The following is a 27,440-nucleotide window of genomic DNA, read 5'->3' as shown; positions in this document are numbered from 1 at the left end:
TGCCCCTGTGTGTGTGTGTGTTCACTAGTGTGTGTGTGTGGTGTTTCACTGCACGGATGGGTTTAATGTGGAGGTGAAATTTCCCCATTGTGGGACTAATAAGGGTCACTTAATCTTAATCTTGGACACTTAATCCATTGGCAGTAGCGTAGCTACGATCTTACTGTCTTTGCCCTACGGCCCATAAGTGCCAGTCATGTCCAGAAATAATGCCAACTTCCCTGGGCTTGAGCTTATTGGAAATGGACTGGCACACAGTGGAAACGCGTATTGTGGTTTGAAGTCCACCCTTCAAATTATTTAACTATTAAAAATGCTAGCCAGTACATGGCGAACATGACTAGTATGATTTTTTCATTAAAATACAAAAATGTTGCTTAGTTGCAGAAAATATGTCTAAATAGTGACAATTTGTAACGTTCCTCACTGATTTTTAGACTTTGGGACACATTTATTTAAAAAAAAAATCTAACTGGACCTAACTGCTGGGGACGCAGTAACACCTGGAAAAAACATATGACAAAGTGGTAAATATCTAAATTACAACTCCTTTTGACTTCATAGCGAGAACAAACTATCACGGGCAGCTAGTTTGGCTCTAGTGGAGTAACTGAATGTGTTGTATGCAACTTCTATTGTTTTTGAGTTGTGTAGCTGTTGAAGTTGCACGGATATTGTGTTGCAGGCAACTTACAACATGCAACTAGTTGCATGAAAGTTTTAGTGTGTAAAGTCCAGGATTAGGTTTAACCAATCTAAAGCCGTAAACGAAACAAGATTAGTTTTGCCACATCAGTAAGAGTTCGGCAAAAATGCATTGTGACCAGAGTGATTGTGGAAAATAAAATGAAGAAGTGGAGGGCAAATGGAGGCAGATTGTATCTCTTGAAAGAAAGAGGAAGCCCTGCCCACTCTATTCTGGCTACAGTAAAAGTTAAATGACTTCACTGCATCAAAGAGTTGATCTCTACTTGCCAGCGACATCAAGGCATCTGCAGTGGTGAAAGGTAAGAGATGAATACATACAAACTACAACGTAATAATAATAATAATAATAATAATAATATTGTCATTATTATTATTATTATTATTATTATTATTATTACTAATAATAGGACTGGTTGTAAGTCCATACAATTGCATCAGGATACAATAAGGCAAGTATATCCTCTGCTAGAAAATGACCATTAGAACCATTTTGCTTAATGGTTATTATTAAAGTCCATTGGTTCCTGTAAGACACACTTAGTTCCTATAAGGAAACAATCAAATCCAGTACGCGCCAATGTGTTAGTACAGTCTAAAAATCGGAATGATAATGCAGACGTGCTTCGCTCTGCGACTGCAGCGCAGTGCTGCCTTTTTGTCCACAGCTGTGTAAGATCGTTTAAAACCAGGGCGGCTGCAGAGACTGATGAGAGAATCATTTGAGTCGACTATTCACTAAAGATTACCATTTAAATTCAATATTGATGTGTCGTTAATGTGTCACCTCACCTCTTTTATGCAGCGGATTAACATGAGCTGTTTTCCAGACACTGGGAATTCTATAGGATTAAAAATGTACACTCACCGGCCACTTTATTAGGTACATGTTCAGTTGCTTGTTAACACAAATAGCTAATCAGCCAATCACACGGCCACAACTCAGCGCATTTAGGCGTGTAGAGGTGGTCAAGACGACTTGCTGAAGTGCAGGCCGAGCATCAGAACGGGGAAGAAAGGGGATTTAAGGGGCTTTGAACGTGGCGTGGTTGTTGGTGCCAGACGGGCTGGTCTGAGTATTTCAGAAACTGCTGATCTGCTGGGATTTTCACACACAACCATCTCTAGGGTTTACAGAGAACGGTCCGAAAAAGAGGAAACATCCAGTGAGCGGTCAGTTGTGTGGACGAAAATGCCTTGTTGATGTGAGAGGTCAGAGGAGAATGGGCAGACTGGTTCCAGATGATAGAAAGGCAACAGGAACTCAAATAACCAACCAGAATCTCTGAGGAACGTTTCCAACACCTTGTTGAAAATGAGACACGAAGAATTAAGACAATTCTGAAGGTAAAAGGGGGTCCAGCCTAGCAAGGGGTACCTAATAAAGTGGCCAGTGAGTGTATATTAATTTGCTGAGATTCACAAGAAAATAAAACAATCATTTAATGTGCCAAAATATATTCATGCTTTCTTTTTTCCAGTGTAGAATTCAGCTAATAAACAGTAAGCGTGCATTAAGCCGTGCAGAAGCGTTCGCTCTCTGTAGGGGATGTTTCCACTTTTCACTTAGAAATTTGACCGGATGCGCTAATTTGAAAAGTAAGTCTAAAGCATGATTTCCTTTCCTCCTTCTTCCCTTTTCTAGGCCTCGCCCAGTAATGGACAGACACAGACTCTTCCTAGCTGGTAAAGTTGGCTTTGAATCATGACTTTACTTGCGTGCCTGTTGTTCAGGATACAGAGCAGAAGATTCCGTATCTTCTCCAGCCAGAGAATCTCTTCCTTTGTAAATCTCTTTAAAAGGACTCTGTTCTCCGGTCATTCCTGTGCGGTGTGGACGGTATGTGTGGACAGTGGGCGTAAACCTCAGGCTTTCGGTACCAAAACATGTCCTGGAATTTGTGGATTCATATGTGCAAACCAGCCCCATTATGTGTTTGGCTGGCATGTGTTATGAAGATGGTTGACACACCGTTTAAAAAGCAAGAGTTTTGAAGAATGAACCACAAAAAGAAATAATTTCATTTAGACCCACCACATATACAAATATCCAGATGTTTTTGAATCCGTTCAACATTAGAAATGGTTTGTTTGTTTTTGCATTGGCTGAAAAACAGTAAGAGAAACACTTTTTACCCTTTCATAAACAGGTAAACGTGTTTTTCATGGTTAGATGATTAAACGATGCTTTGCATATATGAGAAAAGTTTGATCTTGTGAAATTAAAAGGTGGACACAGTTTGTGATTTTAATGTTATTTTCACCTTGAGAGACTCACTTATTGTAAAATGGCATAAAGCTTACAGGTAAGAAGAACTATACAAATATATAAACAATAATGCAATGAATGTTCAACATTAACAGTGATAAACACTGACCGGCCACGTTATTAAAACCTCCTCCTCGTTTCTGCGCTCACTGTCCATCTGACCAGCTCCACTTACTGTATAGCTGCTCTCTGTAGTTCTACAGTTACAGACTGTAGTCCATCTGTTTCTCTGATACTCTGTTACCCTGTTCTTCAGTGGTCAGGACCCCCATGGACCCTCACAGAGCAGGTACTGTTTGGGTGGTGGGTCATTCTCAGCACTGCAATGACACTGACGTGGTGGTGGTGTGTTAGTACGTTGTGCTGATACGAGTAGATCAGACACTGATCCACTCATGCTCAGTTTTTTGAACGCAGCTCCTGTACATTGAGTGAGTGTTTCATGATCAACAGACCAATAAAAAGTCAGAGGTGAAGACTTTATATTAAGTGACGTTCAAAGTTAAGAATATTTTTGCCTTCTCATTTAAAGCCGCTGCTTTGCAGATTCTTTGGACAGCAATGATATGTTTGTGACAGTAGCTCAACACTCGGACAGGCGTAAACACGGGTCAGCCAACCCCAAAATCGGTGTGCCAGTCAACCCCACCACATCAGGGCAGCTGCACCTAACCAGCATTGCTCATTGTTGGCTTTCATACGTGAAAATAAAGCTAGCTGCCCATTCAGTTGGCTATACTGGGCTCACTCAGGGAGACACATTTACTGTTCCCGACTTAACGTACAGTAACATTCAGAGCTCTTTACAAAACGGATGAATGTGGGTCACATCACTATGTGAGAGCTCCCCCTACTGGATCAGAGCACTAAACACCTCATGCAATAATCTCAGTCAAATCTCAGTCGAGGCAAAATAGCCATACAGTTCTGGATGTGATGTTAGCACAGTTGGTGAACTTACTGAACAGAGTCTCTCTACAATGTGTTTATCCATCTGCATGTATAGACGGCGTGCTGGACGTATAGACAGCGTGCTGCACGTATAGACAGCGTGCTGCACGTATAGACAGCGTGCTGCACGTATAGACAGCGTGCTGCACATACTGCACCTTCTGCATAGCTCATTGTGCATCTGGACACTTTATTTGGTACCAATATCTGCACATATTTATTCATACAGTGGTCATTATACGCCGTTACCTGTAACTTCTTGTACAGTCATCATTGCGCTGCATCTCTCATCTCAGGTTATAGATCTTATCACAGACTCTGGTACTTTTTCTATTTGTATATCTGCCTGTAGAGGATCTACATAAAGGATCTGGTAAGTTACTGTGCAGTGTTGTTTCTGGCTGCTAAATTTCCTTCAGGATCAAGAATCTATCTAAATCTATCTATCCGTCCATCCATCCATCCATCCATGTGCTTTATTCTGAGAGTACTTTCAGAGCACCTTCATTTTCTAGTTAAAATCATTAACATTTCTCTGGAGGGACCAAGCTTCCCTCCAGGCTTCCATTAAGAGGGACTGTTTTCTAAACTTGTCACCTCTTCCACTGCTTATGAATGTGCAAGCCAGTTTAAAGTAAACCTCGAAAGTAATGCAATTGTTTTTTTTTTTTTAGATCACTAGTGACCTCATGAAGAGGACTAGTGTCCTCTTCTCTCTCCATCTCCACAGTTTCAGTGCTGAGCTGTCTGGGGCATGGCTGGGAGGTTCAGGTGCCAAAGTCAGTTAAAGCTGTTGAGGGCATCTGTGTGAAGATATCGTGCCACACCAGCTCACATAATGAAGTGAAATGGTACAAGTATAAAGGTATGGGGTATCCTGTGGTGTATTCTAGGAGCACTGGAGATATAATACAGGAGTTTAGAGGAAGAACATCAGTACCTGGAAGTCCTAGACAGGGAGACTGCAGCTTACAGCTCAACAATGTCCGCCAGGAAGACAACGGGATAAGCCTGTATCCATGGATCTATCCGGAGACGTCCAGCAACGAATACAAATACATCGAAATAAATATTGGTGAGCGCAAACAAAGCAAACATCCAAACAAACCTAAAACGACTATTAAAGCAACTTAAATGTACCTTTGGTAATTCATGTGTCTGATCACATTAAGCAGAATGCATATCATATCATATTGTGTAAAAGACAACATTCCTGTTTTCCTGTGATCTGAAGTGGAATGACTAAAACTCTAAAACTTTGAGTTTTGATTACCGTGTACCAGCAGGCAGGGGGTAAATAATAATAACCCACAATGTTACATTTGGATGTGGAGGGTGCTCCACATCACCGAATATCAGGAGGAGCCCCTCTGGCTGCTCTGAGACCCTCCTCAATGCTTCACTGTGATTTCTCATCCACATCAAATGACTTCAATGAACAGTCATACAAGTATTTATGATGTAATTATGATTTTGGACTATAAAAGTCTTATGACCAGTTAATATCATCTTTGCTTTGATTCCAGTGAACCCTGAGATCCACATTTCCGTATCGAGCCCACAAACGGATGGAAATTTATTCTCCGCCACCTGCACAGTCCGGCATTCCTGTCCTTCGTCCCCTCCTCCGGTGCAATGGGTGGGTTTGTCTTCCGTTTCTAACAGCCTGATCAGCACCACGTTTTCAGAAGGACTGTGGACTTCAGTGACACGAGCTCAGTTCAGAGCAAACCGTCTGTACCACAGCAGCGCGGTCAGCTGCAGAGCAACACTCAACAGCAAATTTATATACAGTACAGCTGTTGGACTCAACGTCTTCTGTGAGTCTACAAACTCGTTTTCTTCACTTCACGTTGTTACAGAACTATGTATTGTTCTTTCAACCTCTCACTGACCTCCTTTCTTGTTTAACAATATAAGTGATACAATTATATATTAAAATACACAGGACAGCCAAAAAGAATTGAAATGATCAAAAATACATATTTGAAATTGCATGTAAACAATGGAAATAGACAACTAAGCAAATAGTATTTTGTATTTCCTTCTCTAGTCACTTCATATTGGTTATTAGCTCAGTTCAGTCCATCCACTAGAAATTCAGTTCAGTTCTATCAAATGTTTACTGGACTGGCTACAGTGAAATGGTTTGTAGGTCTTAAGAAACGCTGCAATAAAATCTACAACCCTTGTTCTCTGGATCTCCACAGACGCGCCCACTGATGTGAAGGTAGGTGGAGCTGATGCAGGTGTGGTTGAAGGTGCTACGATCTCACTCACATGCACCAGTAAGAGCAAGCCTGAACCAACTGACTACGAGTGGCTCGTTACCCAGAAGGGTTCCACCACGACCCGCAGAGCATCGAGAACGTTTTCCCTTGGATCTGTCAAACGAGACACGTCAGTCTCCTGCACTGCCCGTAACTCTGTTGGAAGAGGTCAATCAGAGTCAGTGCTCCTGAATGTCCGCTGTGAGTATTTCCTTGTTTATTTTGAGGTATATATGGCAACCTGAACAGGAAATATTTAATGAACTTCGATTTTATATAAATACCACGGGCAAAAAATGCCACAGCGGTGTTATGGAGTGGTACTTAGTATCAGTGACACTGTGTGAACACGGCAAGGCAGTGAAGACGTCTGAAGTCATTCTATAGTCAGTGTCCTACCCATATCAGGAGCTCCGGGTCTGAACTTCTATGAGAGAAACGAATGGCATTTTTGATAACAATCATAGTCCCATCCTGTGTGAACAAGCTGTGACACTATGTCCTCCTGGTCAAGTCATCACCTGAATTTCCTCCAACTCAAATCCTTTAAATTACCCGATGAGCAGCCTGGTGCCTCGCCTTTAAGAGAGCAGAGGAGCTAACCCCACCCAAAGACATTAAACAGTGTGAAACATCAGCGTGGCATGAGAGCAGTGGGAGTAATTCATTTAGACCCGCAGAGCTCAGTTCAGTCCATCCACTACAAATTCAGTTCAGTTCTGTCAAATGTTTACTGGATGGTCTACAGTGAAATGGTTTGTAGGTCTTAAGAAACGCTGCAATAAAATGTACAACCTGTGTTCTCTGGATCTCCACAGACGCCCCCACTGATGTGAAGGTAGGTGGAGCAGATGCAGGTGTGGTTGAAGGTGCTACGATCTCACTAACATGTACCAGTAAGAGCAACCCTGAACCAACTGACTACGAGTGGCTCGTTACCCAAAATGGTTCCACCACGACCCACAGAGCATCGAGAACGTTTCCCCTTGGATCTGTCAAGCGAGACACGTCAGTCTCCTGCACTGCCCGTAACTCTGTTGGAAGAGGTCAATCAAATTCAGTACAGCTGAATGTCCGCTGTGAGTACTTCCTCGTTTATTTTTGTTAATATGAGTGTTAGTCGAGACCAAGACCAAAATTTTTTTAATACGTTAAAATTTTTTTATATATATATATATATATATATATATATATATATATATATTATACTTTAATTTTCATTAATAATACATTATACCTTAATGCATAATATAGGTCTTGTTATAGAAATAAAATATTTAAAAACATTTAGCCTATAAAATTATATTATAGTCTTAGTCCTACTTTGCGTTGGAACTGGATGCAGTCATAAGGTTATATCATATCTGTTCTTTGCTGAAACATAATTAAAATCACCACTTAAAATCATGTGGCCATAAACCGAACCGCCTCCATTTGAGTTAATAAATAAAAACACATTCATAACAACATTCCAATCTGCCCTCAGGGAATGTTTTGACTTGGAACTTCAATAAGGAATAATCAGTAAGGCCATCCTGGAAATATCGATTAGATCCTCAACCAAGAGATTTTATTTAAGCATATAGAGCAGTGGTGTTCAGCCTGTGGGCTGTGGCCCCCCACTGGGCTGCAGTGGTACTGCTGGGTGGCCAATGGCCATCAGTTGTTTTAACAGCTAAAAATTGTTAAAATATAGGCATTTAATCAAAATATAATTTTGAACAGTATATTTGCAAAAGCGTTATATTTATATCACCCTCATTGATTATTCTGGCGAACTGTTATCTAGTTATTCCACTAAAAATAGAAACATAACTAAAACAAAGGCAACACAGCAATCAATGTGTAGTGTTGGAAAACAAGTAACTCCATAGTGGATAATTCACCCACTTCTTGGGAAGACGTCCTTTACCAAGTTTTTGAACACACTTTCAGCTCGTGCAGTGATCAGGTTCAGCCTCTCGGTGACGGGTCTGAAGGAAAACACGGTCCGCTATTGCTATTTTGCTCTGCCTGCTGCTTTGTTTGTAATTTGAAGTGAATCATGTGCATATGATCAATATGGTGGTGTTTCCTTGCAATGGATCTAGCTTTTGAGTGGGACTCGGGTTAAAGTTAAGGCTATAAGCACTCAAGCACATTCTGGCATAAGGTCATTAAGAGGAACGCTCCCTCTGTCAGCAAGGTTGTGGATGACTATAGGCCCAAAAAATGCAGTGGCAGTTTTATGGAGTGGTGCTTAGTGTCTGTGATGCAGTGATCCGCTCCTGGATTCCACCTCCTGGAATCCTCCAGGAGAGCATGTGACCCTCACCCCACCTGCATTAGCCAACGGTCGACAGCTCTCCAGATCCTGGTGACCTGAATACTAACCCGCCACACCTGACTGTCAGCGTTACGGCCTATAAAGACGGGTTCTGACTGTTCGCAGCCTTGCAAAGTGCTGCCGCAGATTGTTCTTGTCCATACCAAGTGGTCTCTACTGCTCTACTGCTTTGATCTGACTTGTTTTTATTTTTATTTTTTTACAGTGAAATAGTTTGTAGGTCATAAGAAACGCTGCAATAAAATCTACAACCTGTGTACTCTGGATCTCCACAGACGCGCCCACTGATGTGAAGGTAGGTGGAGCTGATGCAGGTGTGGTTGAAGGTGCTACGATCTCACTCACATGCACCAGTAAGAGCAACCCTGAACCAACTGACTACGAGTGGCTCGTTACCCAGAAGGGTTCCACCACGACCCACAGAGCATCGAGAACGTTTCCCCTTGGATCTGTCAAGCGAGACACGTCAGTCTCCTGCACTGCCCGTAACTCTGTTGGAAGAGGTCAATCAAATCCAGTGCTGCTGAATGTCCACTGTGAGTATTTCCTCGTTTATTTTTGTTAATATGAGTGTTACAGTCAGGATGGCTAGAACCAAGTCAAGTGCTAGACTGTTACACGCCGAGTCCGAGTCGAGACAAAGAGTGGCTGAGAAGTTTCTTCAGAACATTTCTACATATATCATTTATATTGTAATATGTTTGATAATCTAATATTAAACTATATGCAGCTTCTCAATTTATTGTCACTATATTATGGTCTACAGTCAAACTGTAGCTGGAAGCAGTGGTGAGGTTATTCTGTGTCCCTTTGTCTCTAAAACATTCAGAATCAGCACTTAGTCAACTGAACGTAAACCAAACATCTACTTTTGTTATGAAATTAAACCACAGTGATAAAAACATTACAGTTTGCACTCAGTGGATGTTTGCATTGGAACGTGAACAAAGGACACGCAGTTAGGCCATCCTGGAAATATCGATTAGATCCTCAACCAAGAGATTTTATTTAAGGATATACAGCGGTGGTGTTCAGCCTGTGGGCTGTGACCCCCCACTGGGCTGTGGTGGTACTGCTAGACGGCCTTTGGCCAGCCGTTGTTTTACCAGCTAAAATGTGTTACAATATAGGCATTTCAGTTTAAATATGACAAATATTGTTCATTATTTGCAAAAATAAAACATTACGTTCATATGAAGCTCACCGATTATTCTGTCAAACTGCTAACTAGATTTGTTTATATGTTCAGTGAAAGGAAATGCAGCAATGACTTTGCAGCGCTGGGCTCATTTTGTTCTGTCATGTTTTGTAAATCTAGTCATCACCTGAACTTCCTCCACTTTGGGAAAATGCATAGCAATAAGCCCAATTTAGAGACGGTGCTAAACATCAGTGTTGCATAAGTTTTCACTATTTTAGTTGATTTACTATTAATCCATTGGTTAAATAGAGGCAATTTTTATTATTATTATTATTATTATTATTAATGTTGTTATTATTATTAAACATTTGTCATTGTTGACTAAAAATGCTTTTGTTATTAAGCATGCATGTCAAGTCACTACCTGTGCTGCTGGACTCTGCTAACTCTGGACTGGCTACAGTGAAATAGTTTGTAGGTCTTAAGAAACGCTGCAATAAAATCTACAACCTGTGTTCTCTGGATCTCCACAGACGCCCCCACTGATGTGAAGGTAGGTGGAGCTGATGAAGGTGTGGTTGAAGGTGCTACGATCTCACTCACATGCACCAGTAACAGCAACCCTGAACCAACTGACTACGAGTGGCTCGTTACCCAGAAGGGTTCCACCACGACCCGCAGGGCACCGAGAACGTTTCCCCTTGGATCTGTCAAACGAGACACGTCAGTCTCCTGCACTGCCCGTAACTCTGTTGGAAGAGGTCAATCAGAGTCAGTGCTGCTGAATGTCCACTGTGAGTATTTCCTTGTTTATTTTGAGGTATATATGGCAACCTGAACAGGAAATGTTTAATGAACTTCGATTATATATATATCCATCCATCCATCCATCCATCATCTTCCGCTTCTCCGGGGGTTCGGGTCGCGGGGGCAGCATCCTGAGCAATGAGGCCCAGACCTCCCTTTCCCCAGCCACTTCCACTAGCTCCCTGGGAGGGATTCCGAGGCGCTCCCAGGCCAGCTGGGCGATATAGTCACGCCAGCGTGTCCTGAGTCTTCCCCGGGGGAACGTAGATCGACCAGTAAATCGAGAGCCTTGCCTTATGGCTCAGCTTTCTTTACCACAACAGACCGGTAAAGATCCCGCATCACTGCTGACCCAGCACCAATCCGCCTGTCAATCTCCCGCTCCCTTGTACCATCACTCGTGAACAAGACCCCGAGATACTTAAACTCCTCCACTTGAGGCAAGAGCTCATCCCCAACCCAGAGAGGGCTCTCCACCCTTTCCCGCCTGAGAACCATGGCCTCGGATTTGGAGGTACTGATCCTCATCCCGGCCACTTCACACTCGGCTGCAAACCGATCCAGTGAAAGCTGAAGTTCACGGCCTGATGTCCCCAATAGGACCACATCATCTGCAAACAGCAGCGATGTGACCCTGAGGTCACCAAACCGGACACCCTCCATCCCCTGACTGCGCCTAGAAATTCTATCCATAAAAATTATGAATAGAATCGGTGACAAAGGGCAGCCCTGACGGAATCCAACTCTCACTGGGAACAAGTCTGACTGACTGCTTTACATGCGAACCAAACTCCAGCTTTGTTTGTACAGGGCCTGAACGGTTCGTAGCAAAGAGCCATGTACCCCGTACCCCCGAAGCACCTCCCACAGAATACCCTGGGGAACACAGTCGAATGCCCTCTCCAAATCCACAAAGCACATGTGGACTGGTTGGGCAAACTCCCATGAACCCTCCAGAATCCTGGAGAGGGTAAAAAGTTGGTCCAGTGTTCCACGACCAGGGCGGAACCCGCACTGCTCCTCCTGAATCTGAGGTTCGACTATAACCCGGACTCTCTTCTCCAGTACCCCTGCATAGACCTTACCAGGGAGGCTGAGGAGTGTGATTCCCCTGTAGTTGGAACACACCCTCCGGTCCCCCCTTTTTAAAAAGAGGCACCACTACCCCAGTCTGCCAATCCAGTGGCACCACCCCCGATGTCCACGCAATGTTGAAAAGGCGTGTCAGCCAAGACAGCCCCACAACATCCAGAGCCTTGAGGAACTCTGGGCGGATCTCATCCACCCCTGGAGCCCTGCCACCAAGGAGCTTCTTAACTACCTTAGCGACTTCGGCCTCAGTAATGGACAAGCCTATTCCCGTGTCCCCAGACTCTGCCTCCTCACTGGAGGACGTGTCGGTGGGATTGAGAAGGTCCTCAAAGTATTCCTTCCACCGCCCAATGACGTCTTCAGTCGAAGTCAGCAGCACACCATCTCCACTATATACAGTGCTAGTGGCACACTGCTTTCCCCTTCTGAGTCGCCTGACGGTTTGCCAGAATCTTTTCGGAGCCAACTTAAAGTCACTTTCCAAGGCCTCACCGAAATCTTCCCACACCCGTGTTTTTGCCTTGGCAACGACTGAAGCCGCAGATCGCTTGGCCTGTCGATACCTGCCAGCTGCCTCTGGTGTCCTACAGGCCAACCATGTCCGGTAGGACTCCTTCTTCAGCTTGACGGCATCTCCACCTGGGGTGTCCACCACCGGGTTCGAGGATTACCGCCCCGACAGGCACCAACTACCTTGCGACCACAGCTACAGTCAGCCGCTTCAACAATGGAGGAGCGGAACATGGCCCATTCTGAGTCAATGTCCCTCTCCTCCCCCGATATCTGGTCAAAGTTCTGACGGAGGTGTGAGTTGAAGATCAATCTGACAGGTTCTTCTGCTAGACGTTCCCAGCAAACCCTCACTATACGTTTGGGCTTGCCTGGTCTGACCGGCATCTTCCCCCACCACCTGATCCAACTCACTACCAGGTGGTGATCAGTTGACAGCTCAGCTCCTCTCTTTACCCGAGTGTCCAAAACACATGGCCGCAAGTCCAATGACACGACTACAAAGTTAATCATTGAACTGCGGCCTAGGGTGTCCTGGTGCCATGTGCACTTATGGACATCCTTGTGTTCAAACATGGTGTTCGTGATGGACAAACTGTGGTTTGCACAGAAGTCCAAAAACTGAACACCACTCGACATACAGGCGCCGGGTCGAGGGGCTATGAGAAAGCCCACACCTGCCCGCCGCCTCTCACCATGGGCAACTCCAGAAAAGAAAAAAGTCCAGCCCCTCTCAAGGAGATTGGACCCAGAGCCCAAGCTGTGTGTTGAGGTGAGCCCAACTATATCTAGCCGGTATCTCTCAACCTTGCGCACCAACTCAGGCTCCTTCCCCGCCAGTGAGGTAACGTTCCAAGTTTCAAAAGCCAGTTTCAGCAACCGAGGATCAGAACGCCAAGGCCCATGCCTTCGGACACTGCCCGATCCACAATGCACCGCACCCCTACTACTGCCCCTCCCATCGGTGGTGGGTCGATGGGAGGGGGACTCATGTAGCTCCTTCGGGCTGGGCCCGGCCGGGCACCATGAGTGAATGCCTGGCCACCAGACGCTCGCTGGCGAGCCCCTCCCCCAGGCCTGGCTCCAGGGTGGGGCCCTGGTAACCCTGATCCGGGCAGGGTACACAAGTCCTGCTTTCTTGCTTTCATAGGGGTGATTATGGATCACACTTTGTCTGGCCTGTCACCTAGGACCAGTTTGCCATGGGAGACCCTACTAGGAGCTTTTGCTCCAGACAACATAGCTCCTAGGATCATTTAAGCACACAAACCTCTCCACCACGATAAGGTGGTGATCCATGGAGAGGTATATATAAAATAGAACATCTATCTATCTATCTATCTATCTATCTATCTATCTATCTATCTATCTATCTATCTATCTATCTATCTATCTATCTATCTTAATTAAATATTTCCTGTTTGGCTTGCCATTATTTAATATGTATGTATGTATAGCTTTACAGATATAAGCACTTGGGCAGCTTTTGAAACTAGCTTTACATTCTGGCATGAGGTTATGGTATGGAAAAATCTCTGTGCATGACCACGGGCAAAAAATGCCACAGCGGTGTTATGGAGTGGTACTTAGTATCAGTGACACTGTGTGAACACGGCAAGGCAGTGAAGACGTTTGAAGTCATTCTATAGTCAGTGTCCTACCCATATCAGGAGCTCCGGGTCTGAACTTCTATGAGAGAAACGAATGGCATTTTTGATAACAATCATAGTCCCATCCTGTGTGAACAAGCTGTGACGCTATGTCCTCCTGGTCAAGTCATCACCTGAATTTCCTCCAACTCAAATCCTTTAAATTACCCGATGAGCAGCCTGGTGCCTCGCCTTTAAGAGAGCAGAGGAGCTAACCCCACCCAAAGACATTAAACAGTGTGAAACATCAGCGTGGCATGAGAGCAGTGGGAGTAATTCATTTAGACCCGCAGAGCTCAGTTCAGTCCATCCACTACAAATTCAGTTCAGTTCTGTCAAATGTTTACTGGATGGTCTACAGTGAAATGGTTTGTAGGTCTTAAGAAACGCTGCAATAAAATGTACAACCTGTGTTCTCTGGATCTCCACAGACGTGCCCACTGATGTGAAGGTAGACGGCGCTGATGAAGGTGTGGTTGAAGGTGCTACGATCTCACTCACATGTACCAGTAAGAGCAAGCCTGAACCAACTGACTACGAGTGGCTCGTTACCCAGAAGGGTTCCACCACGACCCACAGAGCATCGAGAACGTTTCCCCTTGGATCTGTCAAGCGAGACACGTCAGTCTCCTGCACTGCCCGTAACTCTGTTGGAAGAGGTCAATCAAATCCAGTGCTGCTGAATGTCCGCTGTGAGTATTTCCTCGTTTATTTTTGTTAATATGAGTGTTAGTCGAGACCAAGACCAGAATTTTTTTTATACGTTAAAAAGTTTTTTTATATATATATATATATATATATATATATATATATATATATATTATACTTTTATTTTCATTAATAATACATTATACATTCATGCATAATATAGGTCTTGTTATAGAAATAAAATATTTAAAAACATTTAGCCTATAAAATTATATTATAGTCTTAGTCCTACTTTGCGTTGGAACTGGATGCAGTCATAAGGTTATATCATATCTGTTCTTTGCTGAAACATAATTAAAATCACCACTTAAAATCATGTGGCCATAAACCGAACCGCCTCCATTTGAGTTAATAAATAAAACCACATTCATAACAACATTCCAATCTGCCCTCAGGGAATGTTTTGACTTGGAACTTCAATAAGGAATAATCAGTAAGGCCATCCTGGAAATATCGATTAGATCCTCAACCAAGAGATTTTATTTAAGCATATAGAGCAGTGGTGTTCAGCCTGTGGGCTGTGGCCCCCCACTGGGCTGCAGTGGTACTGCTGGGTGGCCAATGGCCATCAGTTGTTTTAACAGCTAAAAATTGTTAAAATATAGGCATTTAATCAAAATATAATTTTGAACAGTATATTTGCAAAAGCGTTATATTTATATCACCCTCATTGATTATTCTGGTGCTTAGTGTCAGTGATGCAGTGATCCGCTCCTGGATTCCACCTCCTGGAATCCTCCAGGAGAGCATGTGACCCTCACCCGACCTGCATTAGCCAACAGTCGACAGGTCTCCAGCCTTGCAAAGTGCTGCCGCAGATTGTTCTTGTCCATACCAAGTGGTCTCTACAGCTCTACTTCTTTGATCTGACTTGTTTTTATTTTTATTTTTTTACAGTGAAATAGTTTGTAGGTCATAAGAAACGCTGCAATAAAATCTACAAACTGTGTTCTCTGGATCTCCACAGACGCCCCCACTGATGTGAAGGTAGGTGGAGCTGATGAAGGTGTGGTTGAAGGTGCTACGATCTCACTCACATGCACCAGTAAGAGCAACCCTGTACCAACTGACTACGAGTGGCTCGTTACCCAGAAGGGTTCCACCACGACCCACAGAGCACCGAGAACGTTTCCCCTTGGATCTGTCAAGCGAGACACGTCAGTCTCCTGCACTGCCTGTAACTCTGTTGGAAGAGGTCAATCAGAGTCAGTGCTGCTGAATGTCCACTGTGAGTATTTCCTCGTTTATTTTTGTTAATATGAGTGTTACAGTCAGGATGGCTAGAACCAAGTCAAGACCTAGACTGTTACACATCGAGTCCGAGTCGAGACAAAGAGTGGCTGAGAAGTTTCTTCAGAACATTTCTACATATATCATTTATATTGTAATATGTTTGATAATCTAACATTAAACTATATGCAGCTTCTCAATTTATTGTCACTATATTATGGTCTACAGTCAAACTGTAGCTGGAAGCAGTGGTGAGGTTATTCTGTGTCCCTTTGTCTCTAAAACATTCAGAATCAGCACTTAGTCAACTGAACGTAAACGAAACATCTACTTTTGTTATGAAATTAAACCACAGTGATAAAAACATTACAGTTTGCACTCAGTGGATGTTTGCATTGGAACGTGAACAAAGGACACGCAGTTAGGCCATCCTGGAAATATCGATTAGATCCTCAACCAAGAGATTTTATTTAAGGATATACAGCGGTGGTGTTCAGCCTGTGGGCTGTGACCCCCCACTGGGCTGTGGTGGTACTGCTAGACGGCCTTTGGCCATCAGTTGTTTGACCAGTTAAAATGTGTTACAATATAGGCATTTCAGTTTAAATATGACAAATATTATTTTGTCATACAGGTCAGACAAAGTGTGATCCATAATAACCCCTATGAAAACACAAAAACAGGACTTGTGTACCCTGCTCAGGGTTACCGGGGCCCCACCCTGGAGCCAGGCCTGGGGGAGGGGCTCGCCAGCGAGCGTGTGGTGGCCGGGCATTTACTCATGGTGCCCGGCTGGGCCCAGCCCGAAGGAGTTACATGAGTCCCCCCTCCCATCGACCCACCACCGATGGGAGGGGCAGTAGTAGGGGTTCGGTGCATTGTGGATCGGGCAGTGTCCGAAGGCGTGGGCCTTGGCGTTCTGATCCTCGGTTGCTGAAACTGGCTTTTGGAACTTGGAACGTTACCTCACTGGCGGGGAAGGAGCCTGAGTTGGATTGCGAGGTTGAGAGATACCGGCTAGATATAGTTGGGCTCACCTCAACACACAGCTTGGGCTCTGGGTCCAATCTTCTTGAGAGGGGCTGGACTTTATTCTTTTCTGGAGTTGCCCATGGTGAGAGGCGGCGGGCAGGTGTGGGCTTTCTCATAGCCCCTCGACTCGGTGCCTGTATGTTGGGGTTTTCTCTGGTGGACGAGAGGGTAGCTTCCCTACGCCTTCGGGTTAGGGAATGGGTCCTGACTTATGCACCGAACAGCAGTTCAGAGTACCCAGCCTTCTTAGAGTCCTTGGGAAGGGTGCTTGAAAGTGCTCCTCCTGGAGACTCTATTGTCCTACTGGGGGACTTCAACGCTCACGTGGGCAATGACAGTGAGACCTGGAGGGGTGTGATTGGGAGGAATGGTCTCTCTGATCTGAACCTGAGTGGTGTTCAGTTTTTGGACTTCTGTCCAAACCACAGTTTGTCCATCAGGAAAACCGTCAGGCGACTCAGAAGGGGAAAGCAGTGTGCCACTAGCACTGTATATAGTGGAGATGGTGTGCTGCTGACTTCGACTGAAGACGTCATTGGGCGGTGGAAGGAATACTTTGAGGACCTTCTCAATCCCACCGACACGTCCTCCAGTGAGGAGGCTGAGTCTGGGGACATGGGAATAGGCTTGTCCATTACTGAGGCCGAAGTCGCTAAGGTAGTTAAGAAGCTCCTTGGTGGCAAGGCTCCAGGGGTGGATGAGATCCGCCCTGAGTTCCTCAAGGCTCTGGATGTTGTGGGGCTGTCTTGGCTGACACGCCTTTTCAACATTGCGTGGACATCGGGGGTGGTGCCACTGGATTGGCAGACTGGGGTGGTGGTGCCTCTTTTTAAAAAAAAAGGGACCAGAGGGTGTGTTCCAACTACAGGGGAATCACACTCCTCAGCCTCCCTGGTAAGGTCTATGCAGGGGTACTGGAGAAGAGAGTCCGGCTTATAGTCGAACCTCAGATTCAGGAGGAGCAGTGCGGGTTCCGCCCTGGTCGTGGAACACTGGACCAACTCTTTACCCTCTCCAGGATTCTGGAGGGTTCATGGGAGTTTGCCCAACCAGTCCACATGTGCTTTGTGGATTTGGAGAAGGCATTCGACTGTGTTCCCCGGGGTATTCTGTGGGAGGTGCTTCGGGAGTATGGGGTACATGGCTCTTTGCTACGAGCCATTCAGGCCCTGTACAAACAAAGCAGGAGTTTGGTTCGCATAGCCGGCAGTAAGTCAGACTCGTTCCCAGTGAGAGTTGGACTCCGTCAGGGCTGGCCTTTGTCACCGATTCCATTCATAATTTTAATGGATAGAATTTCTAGGCGCAGTCAGGGGATGGAGGGTGTCCGGTTTGGTGACCTCAGGGTGAAATCGCTGCTGTTTGCAGATGATGTGGTCCTATTGGGGACATCAGGCCGCGAACTTCAGCTTTCGCTGGATCAGTTTGCAGCCGAGTGTGAAGCGGCTGGGATGAGAATCAGTACCTCTAAATCCGAGACCATGGTTCTCAGGCGGGAAAGGGTGGAGAGCCCTCTCTGGGTCGGGGGTAGGCTCTTGCCTCAAGTGGAGGAGTTCAAGTATCTCGGGGTCTTGTTCATGAGTGATGGTACAAGGGAGCAGGAGATTGACAGGCAGATTGGTGCTGGGTCAGTAGTGATGCAGGCTCTTTACCGGTCTGTTGTGGTAAAGAAAGAGCTGAGCCATAAGGCAAGGCTCTCGATTTACCGGTCGATCTACGTTCCCACCCTCACCTATGGTCATGAGCTTTGGCTAAAGACCGAAAGAATAAGATCGCAAATACAAGCGGCCGAAATGAGTTTCCTCCGCAGGGTGTCTGGACTCTCCATTAGAGATAGGGTGAGAAGTTCAGTCATCCGGGAGGGACTCTTCACGTCGAGAGGAGCCAGCTGAGGTGGTTCGGGCACCTGGTTAGGATGCCTCCTGGACGCCTCCCTCGGGAGGTGTCACAGGCGAGTCCACCTGGGAGAAGACCCCGGGGGAAGACCCAGGACACGCTGGCATGACTATATCGCCCAGCTGGCCTGGGAGCGCCTTAGAATCCCCCTTGGAGAGCTGGTGGAAGTGGCTGGGGAAAGGGAGGTCTGGGCTTCATTGCTTAGGATGCTGCCCCCGCGACCCGAACCCCGGAGAAGCGGAAGATAATGGATGGATGGATATGACAAATATTGTTGATTATTTGCAAAATTATTATTATTAATGTTATTATTATTATTATTAAATGTTTGTCATTGCTGACAAAAAATGCTTTTGTTATTAAGCATGCATTTCAAGTCACTACCTGTGCTGCTGGACTCTGCTAACCCTGGACTGTCTACAGTGAAATGGTTTGTAGGTCTTAAGAAACGCTGCAATAAAATCTACAACCTGTGTTCTCTGGATCTCCACAGACACCCCCACTGATGTGAAGGTAGGTGGAGCTGATGAAGGTGTGGTTGAAGGTGCTACGATCTCACTCACATGTACCAGTAAGAGCAACCCTGAACCAACTGACTACGAGTGGCTCGTTACCCAGAAGGGTTCTACCACGACCCGCAGAGCACCGAGAACATTTCCCCTTGGATCTGTCAAACGAGACACGTCAGTCTCCTGCACTGCCCGTAACTCTGTTGGAAGAGGTCAATCAGAGTCAGTGCTGCTGAATGTTCGCTGTGAGTATTTCCTCGTTTGTTTTTATATTGTGAGTACTGAGTAGTCAAGTAAGAGCAAAGTCTATGTCCATACTGAGCTCAGGTCGAGCCCAAACCCAAGACTAAGAGCAGCCGAGGCCGAGACCAGATTAAGACTTTTTCAGAATTGTACAAAATAAATAAATACATAAATATAGAAATGAAAAGTGAATTGTACATTCATACACACAGGCTATGACAGAACCGAATGACTTTTTTGAAAATAATCGTGATCTTGTCTTGGTCAAACTGCCCCGAAGGTGAGACATTTGCCCCGTGCTCATTTCACTGGATCCGATTAATTACAACTACAAACATGATCCAGGGACCCGAACTGCAGTGATCTACCTGAAGTTAGTCTACCGTTCACTTCAACACTGTGATATACCAACACCAGCTAAAACTGCCTAAAAGTCTTTCAACTACAACAATTGACAGCTTGCTGGTTTGTGTGGGTTGTTGTTATGAGGTGGTCATTCCTATGGAACGCCAGTTGTATTGAACCTTGTGATTCAAAGACGTTCCAAAAAAATGAGCCCCTATGGAAAGACGTATCCGCTTTCCAATGTTTTATTTCGGAAGCAATTTGCCAAACTGCTGCTCATGTCTGTCATAGAGCCGTCCAGCTTAGACTCCTACAGTTCCTAATATAGGCATGACGCCAGCTACAGAACGACAACACAACTACAGAGATCAATGGAAGCTTTGGAGGGATGAATAATGGCACCTCTCCTTCAGCTGGCAAGACCTCACCACTACTTCAGACCGAAAAACCAGTGCTTTAGAGCAGGGCTCTTCATCTCCAGCCGTGGAGGGCTGGGGTCCAGCTCATTTTGAAAAGTACTTTGTGCAGAAAGCACCTACTAAACTTGTCCATTTCCAGAGGAGTTCAGACTTTCAGGTGTGCTTTAGCAGGACGTGGAGTTAAAGACTTGCTTTAGAGGGATGAAGATCAAGCTTGTGATACTTTGCTTCATGCACCTTTAGCTCTGGTTAACGTGTTGAGCAGTACGGCTTTAAGACTCAGCAGTCATGTCCTGTGTCCTGTGTTTTCCTGTGTCTCAGTTCCTCCCACCATCCTGATGAACTCAGCATGCTTTACGTCAGCTGGAGGTGTCCGGTGCGTGTGTCGAGCAGAGGCCGAGCCCAAAGCTAGCATCTTCTGGACAGTTGATGGGAGCAGCGCCGTCCTTCCACACTTCAACACAACATCTAAATATGCCGGAAGATTAGTAGTGTCGGAGCTGAGGGGACCACTAGCCAGCAACGTGTCCTGTAAGGCATCTAACATCGCGGGGACAGATGCTTACCAGATGCTGATCCAGCAGTCAGTATTAGAAGGTAGTGTGTTTCGAAATGATGTGCAAGACCTTGCTGTGTCCATATTTTATTAATACATATATATATATAATTATTATAAAATACTGCTGTTGTCAGAACAAAACCTTGTATCTCCAAAACGCTATCTTTACAGGAGAAGGAAAAAAAAACATGCTTTACTTTTAATGTAAGTCAATGGAACCAGACATATTTCTAATCAATTTTGGGCCATTCATCATGAAAGTTTGACACAATATAAAGGACAAAAGATACTTTCAAAATATGCAAAAAAAAATGGAAAATGACAAAAATGGAGATACGAGGTTTTATTCCAACAGCGGTGGTGTGTGTGTTCATTCAATTTCCATCAAATCAAATTTATTTGTCGTGCTTTTTACAAGTGAAAAGTAATCAATTCCAAATCAATGCATATTTAAAATGCCGGTGTTAAAAACTGAGAACTTTCATTGGCATTAAAATTTCATTCTCGACCAAAATGAACATGATGGAAAATGTATAATGGATCAGCGTCATCCTGCTATCTAGGTGTGCTTCTTTACCTTTGTACTAGAGCTACTGTACAATTAGCTTCATGTAAACTGGATGCTTACAACTTCATACACTTGCCTTATGAAGATGAATCTGAGAGAGACTTGCTTATGTGGTTTCAGGCACTGTGAGACACACTTTAATCTATTAAAATGAATAAAATACAGACAAAATTCCTGCTTCAGAATAGCTGTCACTGTTTTTACCTTTGCACATGTATTTTTTTTTATAGATGACAGTATGCCTTAGTGCCAGAACCACATAAGCAAGTCTGAGATTACTTAACAACTTGACACAATTTGTGGCGTGTGTGATGATTTAGGCATGCAGTTAGCACAGTACCTCCATGAGCTACATTAACCTCACAGTTCCAGGTGAACTCAAGAACCCACCTTCCAGTGCTGGACAGTATCTGAGTAAATGTAATTAGTTTCTGTACTTTAGTATTTTTGGTGTATCTGTACTGAAGTTTCTCCGTTCTGGGCGACTTTTTCCTTTCACTCCACTACATTTCAGAGTCTAATATCCGACTTTTTCCTCCTACATTTTGAGAAATCTGTCGTTCCTTTTGGTTTCTGTGTGTATAAAAACGTAACATGTCAAAACGAAAGAAGCGCAAAGCCAGAGCACCAATCAGGGCCCAGCGGTCACTTTGTTTAGAGCTGGTTTTGACCTGTTGGTCATACCGACCCAGTGCAGCACGCGGTTCAACGTCAGCGCAGCAGCGTAAAACTTTGGGAGAGTCTGTTCAACATAAATGATGAACTAACCTAACTTTGTGTAAATAGAGCTCAATATAGAAATATGTCCACATATGCAGTCGAGACTGACGCGGCTTTTTTCTGAATTTCTACAAACACCATTTCATTTTATAGTAAATGAGTTTGGGCTGGTTTATGTTTATGAACAGACGCCTACAGATCAACATAGTAAAGGAGCTCATCTGTGATCCTGAGTTTAAAGCCAGTTTTTATTCAACTTCAACTTGGAACTAAGTTGTAAATAAATCTGAAACTGAAACTTTGCTTGTGTGTAAAAAGTGATTTCAGAGCCACTCGGTTCTCCCTGATGGAAACTGTTTACCTTCAGTGTTTTGTGCTTCTGATCATTTTAATAGACGTCAGCGTCACTAATTAATGACGTTCTATTAAAAGACTGGTTTACCAAGAGAGACGCTGGAGGACTTTCACCTGAAATGAGTTCATGAAGCCAGTCTGGTTATAAAAATGATAACAGGACATCAGAGCCAGAATTACTCTTTTAGTACTTTTACTTTATACTTAAGTACATTTGAAGGGAAATACTTTAGTACTTTTACTCAAGTGGAGGTCTAAAGGGAGGAACTTCTACTTTTACTGGAGGAATATTTTACCTTGAGTATCTACTTTAACTCCAGTACAGGGTTTGCTTACTTTGTCCACCGCTGCCAAGTTCAGGCACCAAACACCTCAAATTTTTATTGCATGAAGTGAAGAACTGTATAAATTTGATTCAAGGAACCATTGTCAATTCTTTTTTCCTGTAATTTCCAGGAAGCTCTGGACTGATAACAGCTGCCGTAGTGTCTGTGGTGTGCATCATCTTAGGAATTACTGTGGTGGCTTTCTTCTTGAGAAAGAGGTACAGTTTACAGACATGTCTTCTTTTAAAATCTTAACAAAATGGCAAAAAAATCTAATTTACACAATTTTCCACTTCAGACTTTCTCAGTCGGCCAACACATTTCGAGTTCAAATTATAATTCTTTAGTTGAGCATTAAGGCTAAAGTTGCTAACACTACAGGTCAGTAGTCACCCAAATATTTAGTGTAAATACATCCACAAAATCTCTCTCAGCTCGCTCAAACCACGTCCAGGTCTTCATTAAGGTCGTACCTTATTAAAGACGCAGTACGACTTACTGGGAACCATAACAATGACAACAGGTGTTACGCTAAATTCTGACTCCTTGGGTCCTAAACCAAGTCGTTATGACTTCAATGAAGAGTTGAACGTGGCTTGAATACATTGAAATAAGTTTTGGGAATGAACTCGGAAGATCTGGTTGACTATTGACTAGTTAATTAGCAACATAGACCTTCTACCTCCATCTCTAAACTATATAAACACGAGTTGAGCACCAAACATGTCTTGTGCTGTTGATAAAATCTGGGGCAAGTGGCAAACTGCTCTGTTAAAGCTGTGCTAAACTAACATAACCCAGCAGCTTCATTCAGTAAATCAAAGAGTCTCAGTCACTGAGGTTAAAAGTTCACACGGTCTGTTTCTGCTTTGCAGGCGGCAGCGTCCAGCGGACTCCGCCTTCAGGTAAGAGAAGAAGTAACTGATTGATGTTCCTGTTCAGATGAATAGATGAGTTATGAAGTAATAAATGATTCCTTCTTAAAGGAAAAGGAAGTAAACATTGCTCCATGTCTGCACGATGAAGGAATTTTTCAGCTCTATTCTGTAAGATGTGACTAATGACCACTGACTTTGTGGGTTTAGGTCACGTACAGAGTCCAGTGGAAAGAATATCGACCAGTTTAAGACTAATGACTTGAATCTTAATGACAATATCTACATGAACAATGCAGATGGAGAGGATATCTATGCTAACACCATGGAAACAAACCAGGTACGACATCGCTCAAAAATGATGCAATGGCTCTAAAACACTGTTATTGTTAACCCCTTCATGAGCTGAGCCATAGGCTGGCTTTACACAGTGAACCTGAAAGCTACTCAAAACAATTATAAAACAATTATAAAACAATCAAAGCTGCAAAAATCATTTTATTAAGCTGGCTGTACTCTCAAACCTTCATGCAACTAGGTGCGTGTTGTGAGTCAGCATCAAAATAAATTCTGAGCAACTTGAAAGTTACAGAGAAAAAATAAAAGTTGCACAGAACATATTTTATTAGGCTGGCTGTACCCTGTGACCATGCAACTAGCTGCATGTTGTAAGTTTCCTTCAACAAAATTTCAGTGAAACTTGACAGTTACACAGAACAACTGAACAACAAAAGTTCACTGAAACACATCTAATGAGGCTGGCCTTTTTTCTCCAAAAATTTCATGCAACTAGTTGCATGTTGAGGGTTCCCTTCAACATTTTAGTGTAAAATTGGTGATTACATAAAACCAATTAAAAAACAAAGATGCACATAACATTTTATTAGGCTGGCTTTACAGTGTAGAACTTTCATGGAACTGGTTGCATTTTATAAGTTGCTTTTAACAACTTGACAGTTATATGAACATGACAATGCAACCTGACAGTTGCATGAAACAAAAAACAATCACAGTTTGAAATGATGCTTTCTGATTGGTGTTTCAAGTTGAGATGTCTGCAACAGTTTCAAGTAAACTTTATTTTATGCAACTCAAACGCAATTTAGTTTCGTGGAGGTTTCAAGCAACTAGAGTTGCATGAATGTTTCAGTGCGTAAAGAGAGCCTTACATTACGGTGTCAGCTAAAACATTCAGTACTCAAGGGGGCGATATTGGACATCATATTGTGTGCAAACAGGATCTCCTTTTATTCCAACATCCATAACTCAACATGTTGCACGTCTAATCGAAAGAAGAGGTAATGACACAAATATGTTCATACGAGCGAGAGAACTTGCTTGTGAGAAGTAGCTTTTATTGAGCTTCTAGTTTGCAATGACTGTAGGCCAGAAGAAAGTGGTGGCAGCCAAGAGCTTCTACTGAGGAGAACTCTTTTAGCTGTATTTACCTGGACACCAGAGAAGAAAATCGATTGGACAGTTTTCTTTTGGCCATTTTAAGAAACATTTTCTGACGCAATTCTTGTTTGTTAGGTGGACTGGAATGACATCTACCAGAACTACTGAGACCTGCCTGACCTCGAGATATCCACTCAAAGCTAGACTTCAGTAGCCTTCAGCCTGCAATGTTCTCCCATTACTGGTGAAGAATTTAAGCATTTGATTATTCATATAACTCAGCAGACTGCAAATATAGCTCACATCAGAAGGCTTAAAGAAGACTTTGTTGTTTTATGTGTGGGCTGTAGCCTTAGGGCCCATAACCATGGGGTCCCTTGCTCTAAGTTCTAAGTGTTGTTGTTTTGCATGAGCTTTGTTTGTAGCAAATCAGCTACTTTCTTTGCTTTAAATGAGTGCAATTTTGCTTCATTTTGACGGCATTTTTGTCCGCATATTTATTTGAAGCAGACTAATTCACAGAAACATACCTTATCTGAAACCGCTTATCCTTCTGGGGTGCTGGAGCCTATCCCAATGGTCATTGGATGGAAAGCAGGGTACACCCTGGACAGGTCGCCAGTTCATCACAGAGGTTTTTTTTTTCTTTTCTTTAAACATTATACATATATTTATATATATATATAGATTTGTATATTTATATATAACATTCTGCCCCTGTCAAGAAATCCTGAGTTTGATCCCCGGTGGTGCCACAGCCACCCGTAGCTGTGAGAGTCTTCTCTTTACCTGGGCAGGTACAGTGGTGCCCATCTCACCCCCATCACTCAGTGCAGTGATAGCCAGAATAAGCATCTGTTAGCTGATGTTACAGGATTAGCAGATGGTGTTCTACTCCAAGTGTGTTGAGCTCCAATGATGTCACGTTGACTCTAAAAGATACACTATAGTGCCAAAAGTATTCGCTCCTCTGGCTTCACACTCATATGAACTTGAGTGACGTCCCATTCTTAATCCATAGGGTTTAATATGATGTCGGCCTTCAGCTCTTCTGGGAAGGCTTTCCACAAGGGTTAGGAGTGTTTATGGGAATTTCTGACTGTTCTTCCAGAAGCGCATTTGTGAGGTCAGACACTGATGTAGGACGAGAAGGCCTGGCTCACAGTCTCCGCTCTAATTCATCCCAAAGGTGTTCTATGGGGTTGAGGTCAGGACTCTGTGCAGGCCAGTCGAGTTCTTCCACACCAAACTGGCTCATCCACGTCTTTATGGACCTGCTTTGTGCACTGGTGCGCAGTCATGTTGGAACAGGAAGGGGCCGTCCCCAAACTGTTCCCACAACGTTGGGAGCGTGAAATTGTCCAAAATCTCTTGGTGCTGAAGCTTTCAGAGTTCCTTTCACTGGAACTAAGGGGCCGAGCCCAACTCCTGAAAAACAACCCCACACCATGATCCCCCCTCCACCAAACTTTACACTCGGAACAATGCAGTCAGACAAGTACCGTCTCCTGGCAACTGCCAAAGGCAGACTCGTCCATCAGATTCCCAGACGGAGATGCATGATTGGTCACTCCAGAGAACACGTCTCCACTGCTCTAGAGTCCAGTGGCGGCGCTTTACTCCACTGCATTCCACGCTTTGCATTGCGCTTGGTGATGTAAGGCTTGGATGCAGCTGCTCGGCCATGGAAACCCATTCCATGAAGCTCTCTACGCTGTTCTTGAGCTGATCTGAAGGCCACATGAAGTTTGGAGGTCTGTAGTGATGGACTCTGCAGAAAGTCGGTGACCTCTGCGCACTATGCCCCTCAGCATCCGCTGACCGCTCTGTCATTTTACGTGGCCGACCACTTCGTGGCTGAGTTGCTGTCATTCCCAATCGCTTCCACTGTGTTATAATCCCACTGACAGTGGACTGTGGAATATTTAGTAGTGAGGAAATTTCCCGACTGGACTTGCTGCACAGGTGGCGTCCGATCACGGTACCACGCTGGAACTCACTGAGCTCCTGAGAGCGACCCATTCTTTCACTAATGTCTGTAGAAGCAGTCTGCAGGCCGAGGGGCTCGGCTTTACACACCTGTGGCCACGGAAGTGACTGGAACACCTGAACTTAATGATTTGGATGGGTGACTGAATAAATTTGGAAATATAGTGAATGTATATGTAAAATATAAATATAGACATGATCCAGCAGGCCCTGGATGTTGTAGTCTTTGAAATAAGTATACATATCTATATTTTACTATGATGGAATAAAGTATTGAACAATATCTTTTGTATTTGTCTTTTGTCTTATCATTGTAAAAAGAATATTTGTCAGTGTCTGAGCCAAACACAGGTACTTTACCTTTAAACTGAATAAAAAAAAAAAACAACATAAATCTTCGCAAATCATTCAAACAACATCATTAAACAACACATCATCTAGTTGTGTTTAAATCTCTGCTGTGATGGAAAATCTGTCAAGAACTGATGAAGACGGAGGTGGTTTTATTGCAAACACTGTAAACTGCTGTTGAATGAAGTCTCCTCAAAC

At 43.9% G+C, this 27,440-nt stretch overlaps 1 protein-coding gene across 5 annotated transcripts; it reads left to right on the top strand.

The window, feature by feature from the left end:
* The first annotated feature begins 59 nt into the window (after positions 1 to 59).
* Positions 60 to 25,928, top strand: LOC108410971 (B-cell receptor CD22-like). Of its 5 annotated transcripts, none has more exons than XM_037533832.1 (16): positions 60 to 1,007; positions 2,351 to 2,391; positions 4,656 to 5,000; positions 5,452 to 5,745; positions 6,136 to 6,396; positions 7,014 to 7,274; positions 8,797 to 9,057; positions 10,196 to 10,456; positions 14,152 to 14,412; positions 15,396 to 15,656; positions 19,080 to 19,340; positions 20,424 to 20,699; positions 22,760 to 22,847; positions 23,505 to 23,534; positions 23,715 to 23,844; positions 25,038 to 25,928. In XM_037533832.1, exons 2-16 carry the CDS (start codon positions 2,364 to 2,366, stop codon positions 25,068 to 25,070), a joined length of 3,051 nt encoding a protein of 1,016 aa, XP_037389729.1. In that variant the 5' UTR covers positions 60 to 1,007; positions 2,351 to 2,363; the 3' UTR covers positions 25,071 to 25,928. The 5 variants fall into 5 exon arrangements, with proteins under 5 accessions (XP_037389729.1, XP_037389730.1, XP_037389733.1 ...); XM_037533833.1 differs by lacking the exon at positions 60 to 1,007 and having other exon boundaries at positions 2,078 to 2,391; positions 4,656 to 4,704; positions 4,819 to 5,000; XM_037533836.1 differs by lacking the exons at positions 60 to 1,007; positions 7,014 to 7,274 and having other exon boundaries at positions 2,078 to 2,391.
* Positions 25,929 to 27,440: the final 1,512 nt, after the last annotated feature.

Source organism: Pygocentrus nattereri, chromosome 24, assembly GCF_015220715.1.
Source record: "Pygocentrus nattereri isolate fPygNat1 chromosome 24, fPygNat1.pri, whole genome shotgun sequence".
Taxonomy (NCBI): Eukaryota; Metazoa; Chordata; class Actinopteri; order Characiformes; family Serrasalmidae; genus Pygocentrus; species Pygocentrus nattereri.
The sequence above is the reverse complement of the archived record's forward strand: the minus strand, read 5'-3'. Positions and strand labels throughout refer to the sequence as shown.

Excerpts from the sequence above, each read along its gene's own strand:
- LOC108410971 (XM_037533832.1), top strand. The coding sequence starts at position 2,364 with ATGGACAGACACAGACTCTTCCTAGCTG. Across the intron at positions 15,657-19,079 it reads AGTGCTGCTGAATGTCCACT|ACACCCCCACTGATGTGAAG; the intron begins GTGAGTATTTCC and ends GGATCTCCACAG. Across the intron at positions 19,341-20,423 it reads AGTGCTGCTGAATGTTCGCT|TTCCTCCCACCATCCTGATG; the intron begins GTGAGTATTTCC and ends CCTGTGTCTCAG.